The sequence below is a fragment of the Vitis riparia genome, chromosome 3 (genome assembly GCF_004353265.1).
Source record: "Vitis riparia cultivar Riparia Gloire de Montpellier isolate 1030 chromosome 3, EGFV_Vit.rip_1.0, whole genome shotgun sequence".
Classification (NCBI taxonomy): Eukaryota; Viridiplantae; Streptophyta; class Magnoliopsida; order Vitales; family Vitaceae; genus Vitis; species Vitis riparia.
In genome coordinates this window covers 9,885,570-9,906,657 of record NC_048433.1, presented here as the reverse complement: position 1 = coordinate 9,906,657, position 21,088 = coordinate 9,885,570, and the positions used below count along the sequence as shown (strand labels likewise).

The 21,088-nt window shown below is 32.7% G+C and overlaps 1 protein-coding gene across 6 annotated transcripts in view; it reads right to left on the bottom strand.

Annotated features, from left to right (window-relative positions):
• Window positions 1-10,187, bottom strand: part of LOC117911318 — a 63,573-nt gene extending 53,386 nt beyond the window's left edge. For 5 of the 6 annotated variants that reach the window (XR_004650859.1, XR_004650858.1, XR_004650857.1 and 2 more), the window contains exons 1-6: window positions 9,884-10,187; window positions 6,816-6,917; window positions 6,525-6,684; window positions 6,260-6,439; window positions 3,419-3,559; window positions 3,074-3,156 (exon numbers count right to left, since the gene is read on the bottom strand). Coding sequence is in view for 1 of the 6 variants with exons in the window: in XM_034825639.1 (XP_034681530.1) it covers window positions 3,074-3,156; window positions 3,419-3,559; window positions 6,260-6,439; window positions 6,525-6,684; window positions 6,816-6,917; window positions 9,884-10,137 (920 nt within the window). In the remaining 5 variants the exon portion in view is untranslated. The remainder of the gene's footprint in view (window positions 1-3,073; window positions 3,157-3,418; window positions 3,560-6,259; window positions 6,440-6,524; window positions 6,685-6,815; window positions 6,918-9,883) is intronic. The other variant, XR_004650860.1, reaches the window with a different exon arrangement.
• Between the last annotated feature and the right edge of the window lie 10,901 nt (window positions 10,188-21,088).

Here is a 21,088-nt window from a genome sequence, read left to right as displayed (position 1 = left end):
ATTTTCCACTAATAACTTGCCTCTAAAAAGCCACCCTCAGCAAAACACCAATTCCACTTGCACAAAAGAGATTTATTGGGCAACAAGAAAGTCCTAACCCCTAATCCACCCTTACTTTTGTATAAACAAACAATAAACCAACTAACCAAATGAGGTCTCCTCTAAAGGGCCCCTCCTCTCCAAAGAAAGTCTCTTTGAATTTACTCCAACCTTCGCCCAACCAATCTTGGCATACAAAATAAGGACATAAAATAAATAGGCAAGTTGGACAGAGTGTTGCGAATTAGGGTAAGTCTCCCCGCCCTCCTTAGAAATATACCACCCTTTCCAAAGAGCCAATCTCTTTTCAAACCTCTCCTCCACACTGTCTCACACTACCATAGACTTAAAAAGAGCACCCAAAGGGAGGCCTAGATAAGTGGATGGAAACACCCCAACCTTGCATCCAAACTCTTGAGCCAAATCCCTTATATTCTCCACCCGCCCCATTGGGAGAAGCTCTCTCTTTTCCAGATTAATTCTCAACCCCGACATGGCCTCAAACCATATAAGCACGCAACTCAAGTAAGTCAGTTGATTTGGGGAAGGCTCACAGAACACTAATATGTGATTGGAAAACAGTAAATGAGAAACATCCATCTCCTCTCTCCCTCTTCCTCTCACCTACCACCCCGGCAAAAAACCACCACTTTGGTCCTCTTTAGTAAACAACTAAGGGCCTCCACAATCACAAACAAATAAGGAGAAAGAGGGTCCCCCTATCTCAACCGTCTAGAACTCTAAAAAGAGCCCGAAGAAGAACCGTTGACAAGAACAGAGAAGCTTATGGTAGAGATGCAGCACTTGGTCCAATTGATCCACCTATCACAAAAACCTATCTCTCCTAGCAACAAGAGTAAGGAGTTCCAATTGACATGATCATATGTCTTCTCTAAATCAAGTTCGCAAATTATCCCACAACCATCACTTTTCAAAAGCATATCAATGGCCTCATTAGCTATCAAAGAAGTATCGAGAATTTGTCTACCCTCCACAAAAGCATTTGGGATAAGGAAACTACCTTACCCACCACCTTCTTGAGTCTATTGGTTAAAACTTTAGCTAACAACTTGAAAAGGCTACTCACCAAGCTTATGTGCCTAAAGTCCCTAAGATTTTCAGCCCCCCCTTTCTTAGGAATACACACCAAAAAAGTAGCATTCAAACTATTAATGAATCTTCGATGCTGATGAAAAACCCCTAAAAAAATCCATCACCTCTCCCTTCAAAAAGTCCCAACTAGCTTGCCAAAAAGCCATAGAGAAGCCATTTGGGTCTGGAGCTTTATCCCCACTACGAGTCGAAAGGGCAAAAAGCACCTCCTTCTCAGAAAAAGATGCTTCCAGCATAGCCACATTATCCCCCCATAAAGCCTTAACAGAAAGCCCTTCACAGCAGGGTCTCCACTCTCTTGTTTCAGTCAAAAGGGAGTGAAAAGCCCGACCCACCCTCTCCTTAATCTCACTGTCCTCTGAAACCCAAGTCCTATTTAATTTAATCTTCACTAGGGCATTCCTCCTCCTGTGAGCATTAGCCATTTTGTAGAAAAAATTAGTATTCTTATCCCCCTCCTTCCTTCAATCATAGCTCCCTTATTTTTGTCTCCACAAAGTCTCTTCCATTAGAACCCACTTCTTATACCCCTCCTTAGCCGTGCAACCTAGCAAACTGCTCCTCCAAAGACAAAACCCTTGTCCCTTCCCCAGCATCCCAAAAAGCCACTTGATTCAAGGCCAATTCCTTATTCACTGTAACATTGCCAGAGACCATTTTGTTCCACCTCTTTAGATTAGCCTTTAGAGCTTTCAGCTTTTCAATCAAAATGAAACTGTAGGATCCTCTAATATTGAAGCCCTCCCACCAAGTTTTCAACAAATCTTTAAAACCCTCTTCCTTCAACCACATATTCTCGAATCTGAAAGGGAACGGCCCCCCAACTCAAACCACCACTATCCAGCACAATTGGAAAATGGTCAGAAACAGGTCTAAGTAACAGACACTGAATAGCCCCATTGAAGTGGCATTCCCAACCCTTGTAGACTAAGAATCTATCCAATCTTGATTGCGACTGATTGTTTAAACCACCCCTCCAAGTGAAAAGGCCCCCCTGCAACAGCAGGTCCCGAAGCTCCAACTCCTCAATAATCTCCGAGAACCTTCTCATAAATGAAGACAACCTTGAGGCTTTGTTCCGCTCACCTAGAAATCTGACCATATTAAAGTCTCTGGAACTCCTTTCTAAAGGGCCATACACCCCTGTAAAGACCCAACAGAAACCATCCTCACAGTTTTTAAACTGATAGGAAATTGAAAACTTTTGTTTCAAAGGAGAGTGAGAATGGATAGGAGAAAACTTTTGTTTGATGAGAAATAGAAAGAGTGACATTATTGTCCATAAAAATATGTAGAGAAGATGTACAAAAGTGCACATTGAAGGAAAAGAGACCATTCCCACAATGAACAAGGAGAAGCAATCAGCATCAAAACCAACCCTTCTAGAATCCTCTTAATTATGGAAAACAATCTCCTAAAAAAACCTTGAGATCTGTTGGCCAGCTCCTCTGCCATCCAGTTAGCCAACAAATTATACCACCAGAAATACGTCTCCATATTCCTGGGTCAATTGTTTCCGAAACCAATGATCACACCACCAAGGACTCTGCTCTATAGGCAGAGGAAAATAGCTCCAAAAGCATGTATTGAATATTTTTGTATAAAAAATAAGTTGGCCATTTTATGAAACTAAAAAATGGAATTGGTTGGATGGCCCTAAACAATAAGGAAGTTTGTTTGGACAGACTTTGGTCGCATAGCAGTTTGTATAGTGTCTATTATAGGGTCTGGAAGTTTTATAATTTACTTCATAGTCAATCCAGAAAACAGATCAACATTCAAATAGCAAGAATGGATGCGTATCAATATGCCATAAAAAAATAAAAATAAATAAAAAATAAAAAAAATTATTTCATAACAAAAGAACAAAGCCTAGAAGAGAGAATAGACCCAGATACATTTCTGCCAAAGGTCATTTTACCTTAAACCAGCTGCAGCACTCTTTTGACTAAGTTGCTTGCCAATTTCATCAGTTAAGTTTGAATTACCATCAGCTCTAACTCCCTAGTGCACATCACAAAGGAATCAAAATTGTTTAGATATTAAAAAGAACAGAGAATAAGAATTTTAGAGGGCAAAAAATGAAATCTGCATCTTCAACATCTAATGTGGTATGAACCAATTTAAAGGCACAGGGAGAGTCATGTTAGGTGGTCAGTTCCACTTGAGAATTAGTCTAAACCCCCATCATGAAATTAAACTGCTGATAATAATGCAGGGCTAATACCATGAAGACAATTAGCTGAAACATAGTGATTATATTTACCAGACACTCTCCATAAAATCCTCTGCCCAACCGAACTTTGAAAACTTTATTCAATTTCAGCAGATTACTTGCAGCATGCTGACAAGAGGAAATATAAGAATTTCCCTTGGAAATTAAATCCACAGCACTTATCTCCAGCAACTGCAAACATGGAAAGTCCAAAAGAAAGTACATGTATTTCAACTCCTAAACACAAAACTAGAAAAGGTGAAGGCTTTTTAGAGGGGAAAGAAAAGAACTGAGAGGGTGAGCAGGGTTGGAATGAGGTTTGTGGTACATAGCGATCCTAATTGTGTATGACCTGGCACATGAAGATTGCCAGTTGTAAAAACATATTGAGCAACCAAAGAGATATTGATGTGGTGGAAACAATAACAGTACAGGGTTACAGCAGCAAGAAGTAAAAGAACTAATTAAAATATATTTATAGAAGAGTTACTATTTAAATATATTTATAAAATTACAGAGGGCTTGAGTTATCACCTTTATGAAATACCATAAGATCACTAAAAAAGTTATGGTGAAAAGAATAAAATACCATAGGGACCTAGCTTGAGGTGACACAGCTCATACAAAAACAGCTCAAGAAATAGCCTCATAACCTGTTGAAATATATCTCGAGTTCAGTTATTTAATAGGTTCTAAAAAGTATGCACCGTATTCTTGGGGTTTTCAGTTAAGAATTGAGAGGCAGAGAGCTATTGTAAACTTAAGTTCATTTTTATAGTGGATTTTATTTTTATTTCCCCTGTGACATAGGCACACTGTTAAACAACGTAATTTTGTGTTGTGTATGAATGTTCTTTATCTCCTAAACGCTTTCTTGGTTTGTACATAACATAGGACAAGACATTGAATTCAACCCCATATAGAGTAGCCCTCTAGTTGTAAAATTTCCTTCTACAAAATTTGAAGAGTATCCTGTTATCCATTTAGCATATAATCCTCTAAAATCACCATGTCTATCTTAAATTAGCCACATTGCCAATCTTACTTGTTGCACTCAATCAACAGATTGTTCTCATCATCATATCAAAGCACCTTCAATTTCTATCTCCAACTTATATTCCTCCCATCTGTACATTTTCTATTGGATATAACACATTCATCAAGAGGAAAAACCAATACAAAGAAGGGGAAAAACCTAAGGAAAAAAAAACAAACAAAAGCCCACAAGAAAGTATTCTCAAGGAGGCAAAAACCCCCCATAAAAGGTCTCTACCCTTGAAGCACCTCAATTGGCCAACATATTAGTTAGTCAGCCAAGGATCCACAAAAAGCAGAAACTAATCCTATAGATAAATAAAGTTCTTGAGCAACTCAACTTTTATTGTACTCAAGCTTTTTCTCTTTTTTTTTTTTTCTTTTTTTTTTTGATCCAGAAACAGATGTTTTAATGAAAAGAAAAGTACAAGGCAGAAAAAGAGATCCTCCAACTGAAAGAAAGAGAAAAAAAGGGATAAAAACAAAAGGCCAACCAACAATGACGACAAAAAAACCATCTATCACATACCACCCCCCAACCCAAAACTAAAACTTAAACTCCAAAGGAGCAAGCCAAGCTTTTCAATAAAAAAATGGTTTGATCTCAACAACCAAAAACTGAACCACAGAGCTTAGAGAAAAAAAGACCAAATTGTTGTTAAGTTTTTGTCTCACATTATTCCAAGAGATGACAAAAAGGGCCATCTTCCTCATTCTAAACAAGTTTTATAAGAATTATATTCTTTCTTTTGTTCTAGTGAAATTAAACTTGCCTTCTTATAACAAAATAAGGAATAGAAAAGAAGAAATTTAGCAGGCTTAACTGAGTTATGTCAACTCAACTAGGATTCCAATGTATAATTTATTTGGTAAAATTTTACAATTTGATTATAAGATTCAAACCTCCCAAAACCAAAAAAGATAAAAATTGTGCATAAGTAAAAGAGTAATATGGAATTTTGTAACTTAAAAAAAAAAATAAGGAAAGAAAATTAGCATAAATAGCACCTTCCTCACATGCTGCCCCATACCCACACCTAGAGAGATACACAGGTCCATGGGTAAACAAACACAATTAGCCTCTTCTAGGCTTAATAAATTGGTAAAATAAATATACAGTGAGACTCAAATACATGACCTCCGTCAAAATGACGCTTAAATACCATGTTGAGGTACCAATTTTCCTAAAAGCTTAAGCTATTAGGATTGACATTCACAATGCATATAATGCTCTTTATCATATATAAAAGTGGAATATAAAATGCCTTTTTTTAGTTACTTACACACACTAAAAAACAGAGAATTATTATAGTGAAAATTTTCCCAAGTACTAGGCCGTTTGAGGTTCCATTCATTAAATAATTTAAAAAATCTGTTGATAGGAGCTTTGCTCTGACTATTTTGCATTTTTGCTGTTGGTAAGACAAATTAGAAATAACATCATATCTAACAAGCACTGGAGTAATAGAATTACAAAAGTAACATAACATTAGCAATAATAACAACAAAACTTACGTCAATAACAATAGCAGTAAATCATATTGACCTGGGAAAAACTTATGTCAATAACAATAGCAGTAAATCATATTGACTTGGATTTCCCTAGAATTTTCATCAGGTAAATGACCATACCAGATCTGACACAAATGTAGAGAGGCATGGCCCCAAAACAAAAACTATCCCTGTGCTGCCATTTTGCAATGGTTAACATTCACAACACAATAAGGACTGTAACAAAACGATAATGCAATAATTATACTAAAAACAATCAAAAAGAAAAAGAAAAAGGAAAAGGAAAAGAAAAAGAAAAAGAAGAATAAGAAGAAGAAAGTAAAATCAAAATTTAGGCTACCCAACCTGCTCATACATGCATGGATTAGTGATGCTGTTGAATTTTGAGCGCCATCCACTAAGTCCAATATTAAATGCTTTAATGTCTGGTAACTTCCATCGGCAAAGATCTCCATCTTCAATGTACTTTAGAACCATTTCAATACGATCACGGTCTTCTGGGTTCAATAGACCCTCAGCCTCCCCCTATTTTTCAAATAATGAATATTCATCTAACTACTAAGATATCCCCATATAAAAAACTCTGAACAATATTCACAGTTCTACTTACATTAGGAGATTTCATATCTGCAAGTTCATTAGAGAAATATTCATATACTGCATTTGAGCTACTCCTCTCAAGATCAAAATGAAATTTGAGGTTCTCAGGGCAATCTTCCGGAGAAGGAATCTGGGAAACTGATGATTTTCGGTGATCAAAGCCTATTACCCTAATGAAATCAATAATTACCAGATAAGCTATCTTACATTTCTAAAAAGAACAACAAAATAATCTATGTGTCACATATAGATAGATAACTCAAAAACAGATTGGTAAATGGAAAATCTAAAATAAGCTTACTGGCATGGTGATTTTTGGGAAAGATCCACTGCAAATCCCTTTGGCCCAAGAAAATCAAGAAAATAACATTTGTTTATTCCCTCAACATTCAAATCCTCAACCCTGCATCAAAAAGAAAAAGAAATAAATAAAGTTAGAATTTATTTTGCTCCTAAGATAACAAAGGAAAAGAAAAGAGAGATAAAAATTTAAATCCTACATCTTAAAAATAAAAATAAAACTAAAGTTCACAAGCTTTAATGCAAAAACTAAAGAAAAAATTAATAAAAAATAACATTCAAGAATAAAAACTTAGCAGGTAACACAGAAAAGCAAATACTTGAATAGCTGCATTTTACTATATTAAGTTGGGTACATTGAACTTCTTTACACACATTTTCTCAGCAACCAAACAGAACATTTGGAAAGATAATTCAACAAAGTTATTGTACTTATCAATTACACAAAAAGGGAAGACAAATACTTGAGGGAGAAGTAGCTAATTAGTATTTGTTACTATTCTAAATATCACAATCCACCCCCAATTTACATTGATATGCAATTTTGACAATCTCCAAGGTTTCATACAGCTTCAGAATGTTTGATGCTTGAAGTGGGTTAACAATTCACATCACAATTTGGAAACATAAAGGAAAGGTACCAGCAGACCCAAACATTTGTCCTTAATAGCACAATACATGCATACTCACACATGTTTTTTCATTTATGCATGTTTTGTGGCATACTAACTGTGTTTTTCTAGGGCTACTACCCATTTCAGTTGGTTCAGGTTCCCAGACAGTGTGTGGAGACTTGTAGCGGAAAAGTGGTCCAAGAGGAGGAAGGGAAATCCTGACTTACAAGTTGTTGAAAAGCTTTTCCTTTTTAAGACAATCTTTGATTTTTCAGAGGTTTTTTAGGTTTAAATCCCATTTATTGTTCCTCTGCTATGATTTGGAAGTGAAAAAATGATTTCTTTTGTTAAGTTCAACTGAGTCAACTCGGAATCTCCATTGAATCAACCGAGTTTAAACGATTCCTGATTGAGTCTGAGTCTTAGATGCTATCAGGTATCGGACTCGGCGTAGAAAGGGCCAAGGCGGATACGACTCGGCCGAGTCATACCGGACTTGGCCAATACTTTGAACCATGCTCTCCAAGGTTGAAGATATTTGAGGATGTTCGTGATGTAGGCTAGGAAAGCAAATGCCAAATGCCATAAAGAAGGCTCCAAAAATACATTGGAGACAAAGAGAGCAAGAATAAGGCAAGAAGGTAGTCAAGACCAAAGTCATGCCTAATGCACTTCAAAATAGAGGGTAATTTTAGTGGAGGTTGTTAGGACACTTTTATGTATTGGCAATTTTGTTTCTTTTCATTCTGGCATAAGAACCTTTTTAGACAGTGACTTGCTCCCTATTGAAGATTCAAGGTTGTTGTTCATTTAACTAGATCATCACAAATCTGAAAAGGTTTGTTAAAGGCAAGTTAGATTTTTTAATTAGGTAGGATTGAATCAAAAGTTTTAAAATTGAATTAAAATGTCTTAATTAATTTTTGGAAACTTTGAAATTTCATTTTTTTTAAAAAAAATTATTTTCTTAATTAAGTTTTAGAAAGTTGATATTTTATTTTTAAAGAAAATTCTTTTCTTAATTATTTTTTGGAAAGTTAATATTTTTTTTTAAAAAAAAAAATTCCATTTCCAACCCTCTAGGCTTTTAGGCCAATATATACCCCACCTAAATATATTTTTTCAAGATGCTTTGAGAGAATCAACCCCAACTTGCCCTATCATTCCCAAACTCAAAGAATTCACCGATCGAATTTTGAGTTGTTGGATCCCCTCTGAGGCTAAGGTCGGATCACAATATAGGTACTGGAGAGTATGTCTTTAGAGTAAAACTGTTAGGTAAATTTGTGTATCTTACTCACATATAATGGATTATTAGATTAGAGGTCAGAAACCTTCTGGTTTTTTATATCGACAGTTAGTGCAATGGTTTTTCACGTAAAATTGCTTGTCTCTTATGTGATTGTGATTCTATTGATTATTCATATTCTCATACAGGATTAATAAATTGATTTAGAATGGCTTAGATCTCTCTTGTAGGTTATTTTGGGTTAAAATTTTCAACGCCTATATTATAATCTTTAATTTTCACCCATTCACCCCTTTATAGGTATTACCCTGCTGAGACATAGTTTTCCAGAGGTGTTTATCAACAAGAACATCACGGCATTATTGAAATTGGTGTCATTCACAACTTTGTCTCAATGGAAACAACAAAGCAATTAGGGTTGAAGATGACAACGATGTTGCTCACTAAAATTGTCACTATCCAAAGATTTCAGACAGCTCTGGAATATTCCAGAATCTTGAGATATGTTGGAAGTACTTAAATTGTTTGGTGTAGCTTTGATTTATTTTATTTTCTCAAATTTCAAGCGCAACCAAACAGAGCACGGAGAAAGATGGAGCCACAAATTTAAAATCTTCGCATATATACATGAATGACAGGAAAAGGAAAACACTTGAATGAGGGTAAGGTAATTGGCACTTGTTACTGTCCTAAGGCTCAAAAATGAAAAAGACAAGAATGTTCAAATTCTAAATTCCCTCTTTTTTTTTCTCACATTTTCTCAGCAACCAAACGGAACATAAAGAAAGATAGTCCTACAAATTTACTGTCCACCCACAATTTATGAACTTCACAGAATATCCAAACACCTGAATGAGAATTAACTAAGTGGCATTTATTAATGTTAAGTTGTAAAAAACATAAAAAGTCATTGTTCAAAATTTTACTTGCTTTTGTTTTCTTCTTTTTTTTTTTTTTTCTCATGAACCAAACAGGACGTAAGGAAAGGACACACAAGTTTACAATCCTTATATAGACGCACACACAAAATTTTATCAGTTACACAAAAAGCCAGATACTTTGAATAAGTCCCAGATAATGAAATCTGAATTTCAACACTTGAAATTCCTTTATTTTCTCACAGTTTTTCATCAATCTAACGAAACACTAGAAACTATGAATTCCGCAAAACCAAGCCTTGTATGTATAGACAGAGAGAGAGTGAACCTGAGAGGCTCAACGGAAGAGAATGGCAAGATGAGGCAAGGGAGGTTGAGATGAGAGTGGAAGAGGTGAGCGAAGAGAGCGGAGAAAGCTCCAGAAAATGAGGGGTAGTTGTACAAAGCGATATTTGGGATTCTTTCTTCAGAAGCTTTGGCTATGGCTTCTAGCGCTGCATTCGATCGGAAACTTCGAGCTCTCAGAGATGGAGTTGCACAAATGCCACCGCATTTTCGAAGTAGCCGCATAGCGGTGGACATGCTCGACGGTGAAGAAAATGGATCCCGAGCTTTCTTTGCTTTTCATGCGGTTTCTGGACAAACAAACTTGGGTTTTGTCGAGGGACAATCGTCCTTTTAGGGCTAGCAACTTCTGGGCCCATTGGATAAATGTCGCCAAAAAGCCCAAATCCTAGCAATGGTATATAATTGGGCTGCAGATATGTTTTGTGAAACAAAATTCTATTTTGGAATGTAAATGTTTTTAATCTATTTTTAATATTTTCTTAAACATATTTTAAAAATAATTTATACATCTATTTTTTTATCTTTAATTATTATATTATATAAAGTTGTATAATTATTTCTCAAAACAGTTTTTAGAAAACAAGTAAAAACAACTAAAAAATATTTTCTGAAAACACTATATTTTTTATTATTAAAAACATAAAACAAAAAATAGTTTTTTAGTTGCAAAACTTTTTTTTTTTTTTTGAAGAAAAAAATTGTTTAAAAAACAGTTACCAAACAAATGCCTAATTGACAAAATACAAATATGGAAAAAAAAAAATCAAGCATAATATCAACTCAAATATTTCTAAACGCTCTATCTTATATGCTCCTTCCATCTTTCAATTTACATAACTAACACCAAAATATTTCATTTTTTGTCCGAAGTTGTTTTGGTAAAACTTATTTTTTAATGATTTAAATTGATTTTAAGTTAAATTATACTTAATGTTTGTTTTGGTAAAACTTATTATTTAATTATTAAAATTGATTTTAAGTTAAATTATACCTAGTGTTTGTTTGTTTTTTTTACTTAATTATAAATCAAACTTAATACTAAATATTGCTTAATAGTGTTAAGTATTAAGTCGTTTGTTTTTTTTTTTTTAATATTGTATTTTTATTAAGTATTACAAAGCGTAAAAAAAAAAAAAAAAAAAAAAAAAAAAAAAAAAAAAAAAACAGATAGATTCACTTTAGTTATGGTGGTTCACTTTTAGCATTTACAAAAAACCAAATATTTTATCTAACTTTTTCTATATAGGAAAAAAATGTTAAGAAATAAGTAACAATTTAACAAATATATATATATATATATATATATATATATAAAAGAAATCCGAAATTAAGTTGCTTTTAGCAAAAAATTAAAAATACAAATAATACTTTAAGGTCTTAATTTAAAACTTATTACTTAATATTTACTTTAAGTATTAAGATTATTTAATAAAGTTAATTTAAAATTTATTGTAAATTATCAAATTAATATATTTATAGTAACTAGCATTTACCAATATAAAGTGATAAATTTATTTTTTAAACATACATATTAAAGCATTATAAATACTTAAAATTTTATAAAATAGTTACAAAATATTTATTATAAAAGACGAAATAATATATTTACTACTAAATAAATACACATTTAATTCAAATTAATGTTAAAAAAATCAAATAATATTTAATTTGCAACTTACAAAAAATCATCTAAAATTTGTAATTTACTCACAATTAATAAAATGTAAAAATATTGTGGACCCCGTATTTCGGCTTATGCGTTTCCCACTCAATGGCGCTCGATTTTGATTTGAAAAATGATTTTTATTGATTAAGAAAATGACTTGGAGTCGTCACTTATTTTTGTTTTATTTTTAAAAGGGTAAACAAAATAAGAAAGAAAACTCTAAGTGCGACTCCTTATTTTGGAAAAAGTGATTTACGAAAAATCGGATTAGGCTCGGGGGTCAGGTTACTTATCGAAAGGTATGGTAAAGACCATAACACCTCTCTAAGTCCCTAAAGTCGGGTCTCTACTAATAGAATCAAGCTAACGTGGCAATTGACGAGTAAATCAATGAATACCCTGAATGATCATGCACACATAAGAATCGAGACATGCATAGACAACGATTAAAGGGAAAATGGGTACATACCTGGGCAACGAGCCACCATGCGCTATCAATAAAGAGGGTTAGTGCACAATTTAGGAATAATCGCATGCATGTCAGAGCGTAGGGTAAATCAATCGCATATGATAATCAAAGCAAACAATCAATCAATCAATCATAAAGTCACCCATGTAAGGCCCCCACCACAGCTCGTTTATTTTGCATGAATTAATATCACAGATTCTACTATCCAGGAATTACGAAAAATTCATTCATGCTTATTAAAATCAAGAGGAACAGAAGATTGTTCGAAAGATGGAATTAAAACCATTGGAGAGGAAATCGGATTTTTGAAATTCATTTGAAAAATTGGAGTCTCGAAGGTTACTTAAAATTTGGAGTTTTACAGTTTATTTGAAGATCAGACTTTCAGAAATTAAATGCGAGAATGAGAATTTTTGGAAATTAAATTTGAACGAGATTGAAAACTTGAAAATGATTTGAGAGTCCGAGATTTTTAAATGAGGGGATAAGTGGATGAGTGAATAAGTAAAGGAATGGAATAATAACGATGGTGAAATAATAAAGATTAGGTAAATAATTGCGAAAGATGGAATTTTAGAGATTTGAAGATGTGAACTTAGAGTTTGAGAACTTGAGAATTTATTTAGAGATGAGATCTTTTGGTATATGACTAACTACATAAGTAGATGAGATAACATTAATAACGAGAATAATTATCGAACGACGATATTTGGTGGAGCTTTTGAGGTTGGAAATTAGATTTGGAAGTCAGGTTCTGATGAATTAAACTTTAACGATTAGAATAAGTAAATAAATAGAGAATGATAACGCTAATTAATGAAAATAACATTTTAAACGGATAAAAAAAATGAATAGTGGAATTTTTAAGATTGAAAATTAAACTAGGACGTTGGATTTTTTAGGAATTAGACTTTAAATAAATAGATAAGCGGGGGATGATAATTCTAATTGATGAAAATAAGATTTAGATGAATAGTGGAATTTTTAGGGTTGAAAAATTAAATTAAGACATGAGATTTTTGAAGGATTGGGCTTTAGATACCTAGATAAATATGGGAAAATGACTCTAATTGATAAAAAAATAAGATTTAAACGAATTGTAAAAAAATTAAATTAAGACATGGGATTTTTAAAGGATTAGACTAGATAAATATGAGATAATGACTCTATTCGATGAAAATAAGATTTAAACGGATTATTGAAAAATTAAATTACTAAATAAATATGGGATAATGATTCTAATTGATTAAAATAAAATTTAAAGGAATTATTGAGAGATTAAATTAAGACAGGGGATTTTTGAAGGATTAGACTTTGAATAGCTAAATAAATACGAGATAATGATTCTAATTGGTGAAAATAAGATTTAAACGAATATTTGAATGATTAAATTAAGACAGGGGATTTTTGAAGGATTAGACTAGATAAATATGGGATATTGATTCTATTTGATGGAAATGAGATTTAAACGAATATTTGAAGAATTAAATTAACACATGGGATTTTTTAAAGATTAGACCTTAAATAACTAGATAACTACGGGATAATAATTCTAATTGATGAAAATAAGATTTAAACGAATTAGTGAGAGATTAAATTAAGACAGGGGATTTTTGAAGGATTAGGCTTTGAATAGCTAAATAAATACGGGATAATGATCCTAATTGATGAAGATAAGATTTAAACGAATATTTGAATAATTAAATTAAGACAGAGGATTTTTGAAGGATTAGACTTTAAATAACTAGATAACTACGAGATAATAATTCTAATTGATGAAAATAAGATTTAAACGAAGTATAGAATTTTTAGGATTGAAAAATTAAATTAAAATATGGAATGTTTGAAGGATTAGACTTTAAATAACTAGATAAATGCAAGATTATAGTTCTAATTAATGAAAATAAGATTTAGTTGAATTGTAGAGTTTTTAGGATTTGAAAGATTAAATTAAAACATGGAATTTTTGAAGGATTAAACTTTAAATAACTAGATAAATACGGGATTATAATTCTAATTGATGAAAATAAGATTAAAACGAATATTTGAAGAATTAAATTAAGACATGGAACTTTTGAAAAATTACTTAAAGACCTAAGTTTTGAAAATGAGGTTTAAAGTTTGGAATGTAGAAAATTCTTTGAGTCCAATATAGATTAATTTATACAAAAGTTTTTCATATATGGTGATTTAGACATAATTTAAAGATGGGAAGGTGAAATATAAATTATCTTGTGTTTTGAAAGGATATCCAACCTTCATAATTTGTCCTTTAAGTGTCTTCAAGTTGAGTTAACTAAATTGGTAGACATAAACTTAGATAACAAATAAAAGGGGATGAATAAACTAATTGATTATGGATATTAGAGGTTTTTAGAAAATTATTTAGAATTTGGGGTAGCATAATGGGCTAACTTGACATGGACATGGCCCACCTTAATGAGGGTGGCAGGCATGGGGAGCAATGGGGCCCTTCATCAGTATGCTTGGGCTGGGCTCCAAACTTAAGCCCAAAGTCCTTGCCATGGGCAAGCCCAAGGCATCCAAGCCCAAGGCGTCCATCCTCAGCATCAACTTGGGCCAGGTGCTTCAACTTAAGCCCAAATGCAAAGCCAACATGGGCAAGCCCAAAGCACCCACTACCTTCATGACAAGCTTGGACTTTTCATCTAGGTCCAGCTCACTAAAGCCCAAGTCAATTGTCATCTCTCTTTGGGCCTTTCATCACATGCTCTTTTTCACTTCAGGTGATGACGACGGAGGAAATGGAGATGAGAGGCATCGTCGGGGGTTCTCGAAGCTGGTCTAAGCTGCCAACCCTCCGCGCCGCCTCGCCGCCACATTGCGCATACGCGCTGCCCCCTTCGCCGTGTCCAACGCACCCAACCATTGCCTCCACCGCCGAACTGCAACAATACCTCTCTTCACAGAAAGCTTGGCATCAACTTCCTTTGTATCAAACCTGGATCGGCATCCTTTCATGGCGAATCCGCTTTAGTCTGTAACGCTAGGGTTGGGGTTTGGACTCCAAAAGGAAAGAAAAATAGAGAAATAGAGAGAGAGAGAGAGAGATGCGCGGTAGGGGTGTAGTTAGATAGAGAGTGAAGGGTGAGTGGTTTAGGAATTCATGCACACGGGAATGATGAAAGCGAGTTGATGAGTGAGGTGGGGGATGGGCACGTGCATGAGACCTTATGGAAGGTGGGTATGGAGGTTGGAAATGGAACGGGGTGAGGGTATGGAAGATGATGGTGTGCATGGGTGTGGACGGTAGGATGAGTATGTAAGCAAGGGGGGTGATTGAGGCGGCCATGTGCATGGGGAGGCTCCATGCACGTAGGATAGAGGTTTTGATGAGGGGGTGAGGGTGGAAGAGTGGAGAGTTAGAAAGAGAAGTGGGTAATGGGTAATGGGGAACATAGAGAGAGAAAAGGTGGTGGCATGCATGGAGAAACTTATAACAACTACATTGGCTGGAACACCAATGTCATCTATTGCTTCATTTTAAGTTCCCAAAGAGAAATCAATATGTGAATGCCAACATCTCATATAAAACATCAAAACAGAGACCATGAACAGGTTGGAAATCAAGCTTCGAGTGAGTATGAGCAGGCTTAGATTCCTTAAAAATATGTGAGAGTCCCCCAAAAAAAAAGCACATTCAAGCATAAAAAAATAGCATCTCATAATACCCATAAGACATCATAAAGTACCTTGAACATAAGAGAACCATAGCTTGCAGAAATGATACCTGTGTTTTTCCTCCAATAGCTTTCAAGGTCCCTCCCCAGCCAGCTGAAAAATATCCCCTCCTCTAAAAGCCTCATCTCCCCTGTTGGACGTCTGCCCCCCCCCCCCCTCTTTTTTCTAAAATCTCTAGTTTTTCTTTCCTTTCTCAGCAAGCCACTACTTGCTCTACTGTTCCTCCCATCAGCAAGCATGGTCGGCCATCACCCCCCTACAGCTGCACGTCTCATGCAGCCGGGATCCATGCCTCCAAAGGGGGTCCCCTACCCCTTCTAAAAATATGATGAAAAGTAAAGAAATAACCACTTCATGACCCTCACCACCAAAGGGGGTCTACAATATATTATTCATACAAAACAAAATTAAAACTAAAAGTTAATACCCTTGATTGATTTTATTTGTAATTTGGTATCATAAACTTAACATAAACAATTGATCAGATGACCTAAATAAATCATTATTTTACTGCAAGGGGCATTGATCACTACTCATATCTTCTAACTGAACATTTTCATTATCAAATCAAGCAAATAATTCATCACCAATTGCAATTAATCAAAGAAAATTATGTATTGCAATACAAGTAAGCACAATGTGAGTTTGAGTATGAAATCGATAACGTGCCATCCATCCTCTTTAATATTGGAAAATGTATTTTTTAAGATGTCGAATGTTCGCTAAATAACATGTCAAAGCCTCATATAAGCATGATTGATTTTTTCTTCTTTTCCCTTGACACAACCACCATTTTGAAAATAATGTATCTATGGTACCCTAAATCCTTAGTATGTGAATAAGCAACATCAACCAAATAATATTTATATGAAGAAAACATAAAATCATAAGTCATATTTTTTTTTTAAAAGAAATTGATAAAAAGACTAAAAATAAATAAGTTTACATGTGTTTACCAAGAGGAGGTATCAAATCTCATGATAGGATCATTAATAGTTTCTATTAGAATTCGTGAATCGTGTGTTGTTCATTCCCATCCAGCCACCATATAAGTAAAAATTAAATTAAAATCACATATGACCAAAGCATTTTGAAAACATTATCCTCATCCACAACCCTTATTTGGTGTTTGTTTGTTGGGATATGAGCATGAAGAAGAGTCTCATCAATTGCACCAATAGAAACCTACATATTAAAAAAAATAAAAAAGATAACTTACATTTTATAAGAAAAACGTTGATTAACATTTAATTAAAAAAATAAATATATGTTGATAATTTATCTTAAAAAATTATCTCCTTGATCTATTATTTGAATGAATCTCATTTTGACTTTTGGATATGGAAGGTGTGATCATCTCTTTTGCAAACTTCATCATAGTTATTAAAACTTCATGAAAATATGTATGCATTGCATGGCCTGAGTGTTGAAACCGATTTTTGATTAATCGATTTCAAAGATTATGTCTTAATGTTATGAAAAACATTGTCATATTTTCTTCCACTACCGAATTTCTACAATCGGATAACCAACCATTCTCTCAAAATCATTGGCATATGAGAATGAATGTGTTCTTCTCCATACGCATGAGCTCAAAACAAGTTACAGACGAGTTAAACAATAATTCTTGCATAAAACTTGCACTAGAAAGGATGGATGTGGTAGTCGATTGTTTAATATGACACATCAAATTAATGTATTTATGTAAAAAAAAAAAAAAATCATTAGCGTATTTCTAGCTTCATATTTATAGGAAATTAAAAAATAAAAGAAACTTTTGCTTTCAAAATGAACCGTCTCATGTACATGTAAATGAGAAAGCTAATTAAGGAATTCATGGAACAAATGTATAACTTATAGGGGACAATTATCCTTTATGGGGAGATGTAGTGATAATGGCTCTAAAATATATAAAGTTTGCATAACTAATGTAAAGAGGTAGAAAGAGTTTGTAAATTGTTCTAAAGGATACAAACTCATTTTGTTAGTTGAAAATGCCCAAATACCCTTAAAAGGGTTTTTTTTTTTTTTTTTAAGGGACAATTAAGTCCTCTTGATAATTAACACATTAAGATTTCAAATAAAATTAAAAAATAATAATAAATAAAAAATTTCTCAAAATTGATTTAATATTAAATATAATTTTATTTTATTTTATTTTAAAGTTGCAACTATTATCTTAATTATTATTATTATTATTATTATTATTATTATTATTATTCAATTAAGTTGCAAATATTGTTATTCTCTATTAATATTTTTATTTTGAAAATTTGAAATTTTTTATTTTTGAAAAGTAATTAAATAACAACTATATAAGACTTATACAAATTTATAAATCATGAATTTATGTATATATATTTTTTTTTTTCATTTTTTTGTTTGTTTTTCATATCAAATTACTAGAAAATTTATTTACACACATGAATGTAAAATATAACCCATTCAATTGAAATCAACACTCATTCAATTGAAAATCATTTAATCACAATAACCCAAAGTTTTCAAGAGAGATAGTGGTTACCCAAATTCATATGAAAAATATTACTTCACAAGAGACCTAAATCATTTATAATATCTTAAATAAAAGTCATATTAAAATCTCGCGCATTCCATCTAACATCACAAAATCGCCTCAAGGTGGATAAAACTTAATATTTCTACAAGTCATACTTCTTTAACAATGATTGAAACCAATTTTTGTGTGTTGTGTTTTTACATTCTATACACATCCATACTTCTCTATTCTCCTTCTCAACAAAGGTAAATGCACCAACAATGGCTAATGGGTCATCTTCTTCAACCAGTGAATGCAAAGACTCCATGCATTTCTCAATTTAGGTCTTTTTTTAATCCATAGAACACATTGCACTTGTAATTTCATCAAGCTTTTTGGTAGTTTCATCTAATTTACTGTTTCTAGGGTACTTCCTAAATGGTTGTAATGTATCACACCTCTTCTCTATTCTAAAGGAATTATTATAACCATAGATTTCATGATCACGTATTTTTTAGATCACTTAAGGGGACACATTGTTTCAATCTCATAAGATATTATGGTGCCCCTATTAAGAATACCTGTTGTCACCAACTTCTATTAATAGTGATTCAATCCATAGGGATATATAACTATTTTAAGGTCTCACCTATAGGTCAAAGTCTCATGTTGATTTCAACATAAACTTAATATCCTCTTAAAGTTGAGAGTCCATGCAATATAATAGTTTGGTAAATTATGACAATTGATTACCTTACATCATAATTCACTATCGGTTTTGTCCAGTATGCATTACATATATTAGTGCACTTACCATGAGAAACTCATCTTGACGACTAAGATAAGTTATCCCTCCAATTAGGACGTGGTGTACTATAGTTTCTATTGAATTGTCAAAATTCATGAACTAACTGTAAACAACTTATTTACTTATAAGGAACCCATAACTTGTATCTTCTATGCAATTCTTAATGCAACCAAGCTATGTGCAATGTAAAATATATGAATTAAATGTTCAAATAAGTGTTAATGCATAAAAGGGATAATAAAGGGATGGTAAAATCTGACCTTGTTATATCATGTCTTGCTTTTAGATACTCAATTCTAACATCAAGATGATCACCATCAAAACTTTATGATGGTAAACCAGAATCCACATCAATGGATGATGAAAAAACATAGATAATGTCTTCCTCTAAATTAAAATGTGGAGCAACATGAGAGCTCCCCGTTGCTAACACACCTTCAAATAAAATTTCTAGCTCTTCAGCATTAGCCAATGACCCATTTCAAAAATATTTTACTTTTGAACAGTTCTATAATTCATTATTTCAACATTTTTAGTTATACTTATACAATATAAAAACCAAAAGCAAATATTAAATTTACATGTGCTTACCTTCACATAGTCTTTCCACCTCTCATCGGGTCAAATCGAATGTCCCTATTGATGCATCATAACCATGCCATGTTGCCTCAATCAATCTCTTCCATATTAAATATTGTTTATATATATATATATATATATATAATCTCACCCATTCCTACATTGTTTAATATTAAAACCAACTCCTATTTGCTTCTTCATTTCTTCTATAATCCTAGCCCATGTAATACGTCTCAACGTTTATCTCGATCTAAAACTCATATTTGCTTCTTGAAGAAAAATCTCAAAAAATCTTTCCTAATCATAGGATCATCCAATTTGCACTAGGTTGTGACATATTTACAAAATAATGCTAATTAGGGAGATTGAAATAATGTTTACAATAATTTAAGATAAGCTTGTAAAAATATTAATTATTTTTGTCAATAAGATAAATCATACAAAAGGAAAAAAAAAAAATCCTCTTCATAAGTTCCATTTCCACAACTTAAAAAAAGGGAAATTGAAATTTAAACATCAACCATAATGATTGAAAGACGTACAATGGCTATGTTATTTTTTGGATACTAATAAATTAAAAAAGGGCATGAGTGTAGGATGTACAATGTCAATAAAGTGATTAACACATTCTAGTTTGGATCAAAGCTTAATTGCACTGTTGTACCCAAGGGGTTGGCCAAACTATTGGAAGGTTTTGTTTACTTGTTCCAACTCTTTGGCCAACTAAGGAAAGGGCATGAGTTGTCTAGATTTCAATGGCTAGATTCTATTAAGAATGCTCTAAGAAAAAGAAATAAACAAAAAAAAAATATATCATGGTGTCATCCTAACTCTATGATGAGATGCTTCGAAGAAATACAAAGATGAAAAGACAAAAAAAAAAAAAAAAAAAAAAATCATAATGCTAAGCATGGTGGTCATGCTAAATACTTAAACTAGGTTATTAATCAATGAGACCTCAATGTTGTTGTATCCTATTTTATTTGATAATTTATTTTTAGAAAAAGTGATTTTATTTATTTATTTTATACATATTAAAAAGTTGAAAATTAAAAATTATTTATTATTTCAAATAAAGTATTCTATGAATAAAAAAATTATTTCAAAGTCATAAAATATAAATTATATTACAATGGAATGTGAGATTAAAAATCAAATATGTATGTATCATTAATTATTAATTTAATATAAATAATAATAGCAAATGCAACTTTCAAATAAGTATATAAAAAAATAAATCCATTAATCTGACACAATTAAACGATATATATATATATATATATATATATAAATAAATAATAATATTGTGGATGAGCTATCGGCCTAATGTTTTTGGGTTTGTATTTTTTTAACCTAAGCCTAAACTTAACCCCTCTAAACCTTGCTAAGGCCCCACAAATTGGACAGGTTCAACCTGCCCAAGCTGTAGCCCTACATGTTAGAGAACATTTTTTTAGGATTATA